Source organism: Alligator sinensis, unplaced genomic scaffold (genome assembly GCF_000455745.1).
Source record: "Alligator sinensis unplaced genomic scaffold, ASM45574v1 scaffold755_2, whole genome shotgun sequence".
NCBI classification, from domain to species: domain Eukaryota; kingdom Metazoa; phylum Chordata; order Crocodylia; family Alligatoridae; genus Alligator; species Alligator sinensis.
The window spans coordinates 1818514-1827624 of NW_005841883.1; the positions used below are offsets into that span (position 1 = coordinate 1818514).

A 9111-nucleotide genomic window follows, 5' to 3' on the forward strand; every position below is an offset into this window, starting at 1 on the left:
ATTGCCTATACTGTGTTCTACCTGGGATGGGCCACTGAGGGCTGCTCATTGGCACACGGGGTTAATTGGCTTGCTTCCTTCCCTCCAGTTGCTGAAGGAATCTAGCCTCAGGTAGAATTACTTAGTCATCATACCACTGCTGATATTATTGTGCAAGGCAGAGTTCTAGTTTTGTCATGGTAAATTGGAGAGAAAAAATTGCTCTTTATTGTGGCAAAATTAATGGAACTGTGGTTACAACTAGTAAAAAGTAACATGGACAAGTGTTTTTTAAACATGTGCAATATACAGGCATATCCTAAAAAAGAGAAGTTGGGAGTCTTTTCTAGGTTTGTCTGAGTTAATTAAATCATTTCAACTTTTTTTGTGATGGGGTGTCATCTCATTTTACCTCCCTTCTGACTTGCTTAGGAATTCACACATACTCTATCATCCCGAGTTTCCCCTAAGATCCTTTATATTTTTGGATTTTTCTTGTATCAGTTTATGTACATTTAAACACAAAGCAGGCAGTTGTGAAGGGAAAGAAGTGGTACAATGGGGAGATGCTGTTTAAGACTGTTAAGAGCCCAAGGCTGGAGAAGGGAAAATTGGACTTTCCTTTTTCCCACTATTAGCTATCGTGATTTTTATTTGATTTGATTAAACAAAAAATTAAAAACTAGGACCATGAAACAGTAGAGAGGAAACCAGTCTGCTCATTTGCCTTTAGTGGTGCATACTAGGAAGCACAGAAGCTTTGGGTCCTTTATAACATAGGCACTTTGATATATCACTCGGTGCTAGAGAAAGCAGTATTGTAAAACGAGTTGTCCCAAAAGCTTGGGTAGCTGCAACCTACTGGAGATGTACATACAATTGCAGTCTTATTACTAGGCATCTTTGGGGAGGGTGGCTTATTTTTAATTTTGTGGCTAGGGACAGAAATTACACATAAAACAGTATATGTGATTGGAAACTAATTCATGTCTGTAATACAATGCAAGTTCAGTGCACTTTCTGAAACTGGTTTAAGATAAACCTGGATGGATGTAGTATCTGACTTAACTGATTTAGGTTAAATCGGTTTATTGAACTTCTGTCCCAGATCTCCTCCGGACTCCAGATTCAAGTTAACTCTCAGCCCCCCAGCATCCCAGGATGCTTTGCACCTCCCCTGAAACCCTTCTTGCCCCTCCCCCCTCCCGCCTTGCAGGGTGGGCAGGCTAGCCTTGGCCCAAGCTGTCTGCTCCAGCTGAGCAGGGAGGTGTGCTTTAGTGCTCCCCAGCTTCTGGCCTGGGCCAGTGCAGGCATGTGGCTGCATTTCCAGAAACAAAAGTGAATGTCTATTTACCTGCTTGTCAGTTTAGTCTATGCAGCTTAGACTAACCTGTGAAGATTGAAGTGATTCAGCCTTGGGCTTGTTGACTGTTTGAACTTAGCCACATGTCTGCTGATTCTATTCAATGTTGTCTGCAGTGGTCTATGCTGTACCCTGCTCTCATGCTGTGACCAGTTCAGCACAGTCTTTTTACAATGTAGAGGACACTCTAACTATGCTTGTACAGTATAACTGGTTTGACCAGTCCTCCCCCTCCTGCCCTTGAGGAGGATTCATTGTGTAAGTTTGTGAGTAGCCAATGGGTTAATTCACAGCTAAATCCACTGCTGAGTGGATCAGGGCACAGTAAGTCATAACCTTATTCCTCTCCAAAATTCTTATGTCAATTTGTGGAGCCATCTCTCTCATATTTTTGCGTGCTGAGGTTGAAGACCATGTTCCTTATTTCCACATGTATTTTCCTAAGTGCACAGCCCATTTACTTGGTTTGCTTGACTTGCTCAAGGCCTTGTTCCAAAGCCTTTAAATACATTGTGGCAAAAATTCATTCTAGTTTAAATTTACCAGCCTTCTATCTGTACAAGCTCCAGAATCTCCTTTTTTGGGGGTTGCTGCTTTCTGCAACTGACTGGCCTCCTGTGGAAATAAATCTCATCAAGCATTTCATTTATACTTAGTGCTACAATAGGTATTTAAGCTATTTGACTCCATATCTCATGATTTCAGCTACTGAAATAAGAACTACGCTAAAGAAAGGAAAAGCTGTCATACATTGTGTGAGATTAGGGATATTACAGTTTATGAAACACTATAAGTGTACCTGTTATCTTAGGAGCAAGTTCTATTCCAAAGAAGTTAAAAGAAAAAAATCATAATGCTACAAATCTTGTTTGGGAAGTTCTTGTCACCCAGATAGTGCACCAGGGAAAGAATGGGGATATGGTTACTTGACAATTTGCTCTTATAAATGCTGAGGGCTTGCAGGGAAAGTAGACTGAGGGTAACAGTAATAAAACTGTGAGACTGTTTTGTCTGGAAATACAAGTCATAGAGGTTTTGAAAACTCTTTAAATTGTATGCATGTACAAAACTTATTTTTTGAGAGAACATTAGGGCTTGTAGGTTTCATGGAACAGAGATTGTTTTTATTATAGGAGAGGGTAGAGCCATGGGGTTGAACTAGATGACCTCCTGAGGTCCCTTCCAATCCTAATTTTCTATAATTCTATGATAGATCAGTTTAGGAAGGTAGGCCCAGAGTCTATTATCAGGCCTAGCTAAACTACAAAAAGAAAATATTATTTGTTATGGTCTAACTCAAAGGGCAATAATGTGTGTAACATCTTGTAGAAAAGTACGGTAACTTTTATGTCCATGGCTCCATGAACTTTATGGCTGAAGAATTTACCCCATGCCACGGAATTCTGTCTCAGAATCACAGACTTTGCTTTTCAAACCTGTTTCTAAATGTAATTATTTTTACAAAAATATTAAAAATGTGAACTATTATAAAATAGTCCAGAGATGCCTACTTGAGCCTACAAGCAGCCTGAAACCATAAGCTGCCCTACTCATGAAATGGTGAGTTAACTCAAATTTATTTATTGACCAATTCCAATCTCAACTTTTGTCACTTCAGCAGAAGCATCCAATAGACTGGGACTCCCAGGTGGTACAAAGAAGACATGGATTCACTTCTGCTTGATGCTGTTTCCTCCCTTGTAAAACAGGGATACTAATAAAATGGTCAGACTAGATGATCTACTCATCCCCTGTGGCTCTGCAATCTAATACCCTTTGCAAAACACTTTTTTGAGATTAAAAACAAAGCAGCACTTAGACAAGTGCTAAATATCATTATCTCTTGGGAGTTTCTATATGTTTTAGGCTATCATCTTCAGTCCCAATCTTGCAATGAACTCTGTGTTCACACAGGGTTCACTGCAGGGTTGAATTCCCTTAAGCCATAAGATCTGCTTAGGTCAGGATGTCATTCCTCTTGTTTTCAGTGTTTAATACACTCTGGGTGTTTAACAGATAATAATCTAGCTACAGCAGGACACCAAGTTACCTCGAATTAGCAAAAAATTAGTTTGGAAATGAAACAATGGGATTGTTGCCTGTCCCACTTCACCTATTTTTGTCAGTCAGCATTCTATATCTTTATATAAAGATTTTTTTGTTTCATGACTTACATAAAGGGTTTGGTCACTATGAGGATGCATCAATGGTGGCATATCATCAGGAACCTGGTTGCAACACAAATATCCAGTCAGACTGGTTAAATGCATAGTGAGCTTTTGATATCTTTTGAACATGTCAATCATGGATGCTTATGAGTGCAAAGTCTCATAAGCATCCAAGTTTCCTTTGCTTTATGCTGTACATGTGTTCCTGGAAAGCAGCACATAACTTGAATTCACATAAAGGAAACCCACTTTATAATGTAACAAATAGGGATACGTTCCAAGACCTCGACTGTACTGACCCCCAGACCTATTTCTACCACTGTTACAAGACAATTTTGGTACTCACTAACAGCAGACAGTATACACAAGCACAGAGTGGTGAATGTTTAGTTGGTGTGAAGAGAGGGTGGTGAAGTGTCAGACTCCACATCACTGGCAAGAGGTACAGGCAGGGTACCATCTATAGGATAATCAACAGGCATGGGACCCTTATCACCCTCCAGCACCAGTGGGGTGGGGCTGGGGGTAGCTGAGTGAGGCTTCAAGAATTGGAACCTGGTGCACTGCCTCACCAGTCATTGGGTCTGGGCATACATCTCCTTGTAGAGACCAAGGAAAGAGTTCAAATCATGCTTGAACTACAGGCTCCTGGCCAGGCTAGTGTCCATATCCAGAGCAAACTGAGCAAGTCTCTCAGCCTGTGCAAAAAACTCTGCCAGTGTCTTCGTAGTCATGTCCTTGACCTCGACGACCACCTCTTGCTCCTGTTCCTCCTCTTCCTCATCAGCAGCTGCAATCTCTATCAGTTCATCAACGCTTAATTCCTCATTGTGGGAATTGATGAGCTTCATGATATCTGTCTCCTCAAGGTCTGTAAAGCCATCTCCTTCCACCTTCCATCCAAGATCAATAACCTCTTGAACAGTTGAGCACAGTTTGGGGGGAGCCCTTAGCATCCATAACACATTCCTTTCAGAGAGTCTTCCAAGCACTATTTATGGTGTTGGGCTTCACTTCATCCCATGAAACCTTAATATTGTTGATGACATCCCTCACATTGTATGCCTTCCACCACTCATGGATTGTTGGGTCTGTCAGTATCCTCCAGCACCTGGGAGATGCTCCTTCTTAGGTAGTAGGCCTTGAATGTTGATATCATGCCCTCATCAAGAGGCTGGATTAGTGAGGTCATGTTAGGGAGCAGGAATATGATTCTTACATTGGGGTTAATAGTTTCCATGTGTTTAGGGTGTCCAGGGGCATTGTCAAGGATGAGCAACACCTTAAATGCAAGGTTAGCCTCCCTGCAATAGTGCTCTGCCTCTACGATAAAATGTTGAGCAAACCAGTCCTCAAAAACTTGGCCTGTCACCCATGCCTTCTTGTTTGCAGGCCAGTGTACAGGCAACATGTTCCTACTCAGTCCTTTTAATGCACATGGATTTAGGGAGTGATAGACTATCAGTGGCTTGCACTTAAAACCTCCAGCAGCACTGCCACACAGTAAGACAGTCAGCCTGTCCTTCGCTGCCTTGAACCCACTTGCAACCTTCTCTTCCTTGAGATGTACGTCCCAGATAGTATCTGTGCCCCATCTCATCTACAGTGAAAACTTGCTTAGGACTGTAGCCCTCAGCAGCTATGATTGCTTGAAGCACCTCAGGAAACTTTGCAGCAGCTTCATGATCAGCACTTGCAAGTTCCCCAGTCATCTTAACATTGTGCATGGTCATATGCTGAAGGAACTTGTCAAACCAGCCCTTACTAGCCATGAAGGGCTCTTCAGGGCCACCATGCTCTTGAAGCAGACAGCTATAAATTTGCAGGACCTTACACCTTATTGCAGCAGAGGAAAGATTCATCTTCCTCTGGGTCTGATCTTCCACTCACACCCCCAGCATCTTCTCCAACAGTAGGTTCCTTATGTTCATTGCTATCTTGGCAGCAAGTGGTGTAGAATGCATCACAGAACTCCTTATGCTGTCAGTATTCCTCTTGATGGCATGTATGGTTGATTCACCCAGGTTGAATGCATGACCCAGTGCAGAGGGCCGCTCACCATCTTCTGCATGGTTCAAAATCTCCACTTTTGTGTCTCCAGTGTTAGTGAAGTTCTCTTGTGCTTCATTGATGGACCAGGGAGAGGGGTAGGAGATAAGCTAGTGGGATGCTTTGAAGCCATAATGGGGATGGAAACTACAGAAACATGTCATAGACAATGAGCAAGGAGCACAGATCTGCACAGGAGATTATATTTTGGTGTGCGTCACTCCCACAGCGCACTACACAAAGCAGCTGACTGCAGGCTTCCACCACACCAATCACATAAAAGTGAATTTACCTCACATATAATGAATTTTTGGTATAAAAGGGTAATTGCATAAGAGTGATTTTGCACATACAGAACCCACATAAAGTGAGGGGAACCTGTGCTATCAATTTACAAATGGTAACAGTTAGAATCATCCCCTCCCTTCTTCCCCAAGCGAGTACATATTACAGCGTAGATGGCTCTAAAGTTTTCTCTTAAAACTGAAGGACTGTCCTGTTTTGTCAACTAGACATCACAGCAAACTATTACTATTGGGTGTTTAAATTTAAAAGATAAAACAATGGGCCAAATTAACCCTGGTGTAAAAGCTTGCAATTCTGACTACTATTAGCTGTGACTAGTAACTTAGGATGCCCAACAGGAGGTGTTTTTAGATGTCAGTCTTCTGAGGAAAACAAAGCTTACAGGGAACATAATTTGTGTTGCTGAGTGACCAAACCATTAGATCATCCACAGTACAGCACAGACTTGGTCACATTCCTTTCAGTTGGAGAGCTGGTTCATGTAAAGCAACATGGTGTATTTGAGGGTGCCACTTCTGGACATGGAAAGTTTGCCATCTGGACATGGCCCAAGAGTTCTGTGACCTAAAATCTCTGCATAGTTTTGGCCAACAAGAGGCAGGGGTTGGCAACATTTTGGGGTCATTTGACAGAGCTTATATTGGACTGTAGGCCACTTCCAACCTGGCTCATGCTGCCACTGATGCAGCTATAATCACTGCTCCCCCCTGCAGTGCTGCTGCCACTGCTCCTCACTGCTTTCTGGCCACTCCTGTGGGTGAAGCCCTCCACTACTGAAATGCCATGCAAGCCCCCAGCTGCCAAAATGTTGCAGAGGACCTCTTGCTCTGCAGGCCGGACAAAATGCCTTCAGGACTGAGTTTGGCACACGGACCATAGGTTGCTGAACCCTGGGTGTTGTAACTTGGTTAATCAATTGATCTACTCCAGTGGTGCCCAACCTTTTTGCCCAATGGGTTGGATCCAGCCCCCAAGATGGGGGCAGCGGGCCCCATCTAGCCATGCAGAGGGGTGCGGAGAGCAAGCTAGTGCGGCCCATAGGGGAAAGGAACTTGACCTGGCCCTGCAGGGATATGGGGGAAGGGGGAGAAGGGGAAGGGGCATGGCCTGACCCTGATCCAGAAGCAAGTAAGAGGGCATAGCTCAGCCCCAGCCTGTCCCTGCAGGGAATGGGGAAGGGGGTGTAGTCTGGCTCCAATCCAGAGGCTGAAGGAAGGAGGTGTGGCCCAGCCCCTACCTGGCCCTATACAGGGTGTGTGGCCTGGTCCCAATTCAGAAGTCAGGGGAATGGGGGCATGGACTGGTTCTGTAGAGGAAGAGAGTGGGCACAGGGTTTGAGGTTTAAGAATTGGGCAGGGCGTGGTGGTGGCTGTATTAATGGCCACCACTCCCCTGCTGGCAAATTTCTGGACCCATGGGAATCCCCACAGGCCAAACAAGATAGCTCTGTGGACCACATTTGACCTTCAGGCCAGTGGTTGAGTGCCCCTGATTTACACTAATTATCACCAACTAAGCCTCTTATTTTCTGGATTACAAAGCTCCGGCATGATTTACAATTAGTTTCTGGTAACCTCCCCACAAACTACCTTAACTATGTAAATATCTTCAGTAAGGTCTGAAAAATTATTTTGAAAAGTCAAATTTGTTTGTATTCCTCTGTTGGATTCTGCCCTTGAACTTGTTACCTAGAAGTTAAATAGCTTAGAAGATTTTTTTGCACAACTGTACAACTAAAATATTATTTTTTTAATACCATGTTAAGTAATATCAGTAATAGCATATCAGACATTAGATGTGGAAACCTTTTTCCTGTTTTAACATACCAGCTTTTTATTTATAAAACTCTGAGGCTCTCTGTTCTTCAGGGTAGCTGCCTCCAAGGATTGTGCAGTTTTCTACGTAGATAAAATGAAGAATTTCAGAGGTATGCCCTACAACAAATACTATCTGATACTGCAAATATTCCAAAAATAATTTTTATAACTGAAAATATTAAATGTCAACTCCTGAGTGTAGTCTTAAAGTAGATAAAACTGCTTTTTTGCTGTGTTTTGGACCAGAGGTGGCCGTTTCACTGATGGGTAAGGCAATCCCCATATATTCTGCCTTTTATCACTGGTGATGTCATAAACAATCTTTGTAAATCATTTTTAGACTTTTGAATGATAATTCCTAGAACTGCAAATTATACTCTACATTTTAACCTCTGAAGGGGATGCCTAGCTTGTTTATGCAGGAGAATTGAACGGGCAGAATTGCACAATTGTAAACCAAAGGTGTAATGTGTCTATTTTAAACAGTGCATGAATAGAAAAACCCAGTTACTATTTTGTTTAACTTCATATCACAAATCCATCCATGAGGTATCCCCCAGACCTCAAGTTTTTCCCTGCTGTCCTGCTGCTTGTCCCAAGGGACAGACCAACATTTGCCCTAGGATAATTCCTTATCCCCACAAACAGCTCCACTGCCCTTACACCAGACCCCACAGCTGCAGCAAGGGAAACTTTGCCAGCTCCCAGGTGAGAAAAGAATTTCCTTGGGTTGTGAAAAGAATGTAGTTCCCTCACTTCTGTAGAAGGGACTAGGCTTCACTTGCCCCGAGATCACACTTTACCACAGGTAATCATTAAGGTAACAGAATAACAAAAGGAATCATTGCGTAGAAAAGAATTGTACATGAAAAGTTGACCACATTGCTTGAAGACAAAACAAAAAGACAATTACTTACCCTTTCATTTGGCTACAACCTAATCCTTCTGGGAGTCCTGCCAGTATTTCCAGAGATCAGACTTTCTGTTGATCCTGCCAGCCCTGACTGCTGAGGATCTGGAATCATTCTAAGACCTGGGATCATCCAAAGACAACCACTAGCTCACTGAAAGCTCCTAAATACCTCCAAGATAGCTTCCTTTCTCCCCTATCGCCCAGCAAGCCTTGTTCACTTTTTTGGAAAGTCTCAGAATTCTCTAGAAAACCCCTTCCTTCCTGGGTCACCTGGAGGTTCCCTACCACATGGCCCATTTTCCCGACATGCCTTTATTACTGTGAGACTGAGTTTTCCTATTATAGGCAGACAATACCTTGGGCACCCATACCAACAACAGCCCTTCCATCCAGTGATAAGAATTATATGAATGAATACAACTTATTACCAGCTTTTAAATGGGGCCAACTTGAAATCCATCAAATAAAACTTGGGACAGATGTCTTTATGGAAGACACTTTAAGCCCCCAATTCAT

At 42.9% G+C, this 9111-nt stretch overlaps 1 protein-coding gene across 1 annotated transcript in view; it reads right to left on the reverse strand.

Moving 5' to 3' along the window:
- The window catches only part of KIAA2012 (KIAA2012 ortholog), a 106428-nt gene that overhangs the window by 37885 nt on the left and 59432 nt on the right, over positions 1 to 9111 (reverse strand). Inside the window, 2 exon segments of the mRNA XM_025196658.1 lie at positions 3517 to 3570; positions 7692 to 7763. Coding sequence (XP_025052443.1) covers positions 3517 to 3570; positions 7692 to 7763 — 126 coding nt within the window.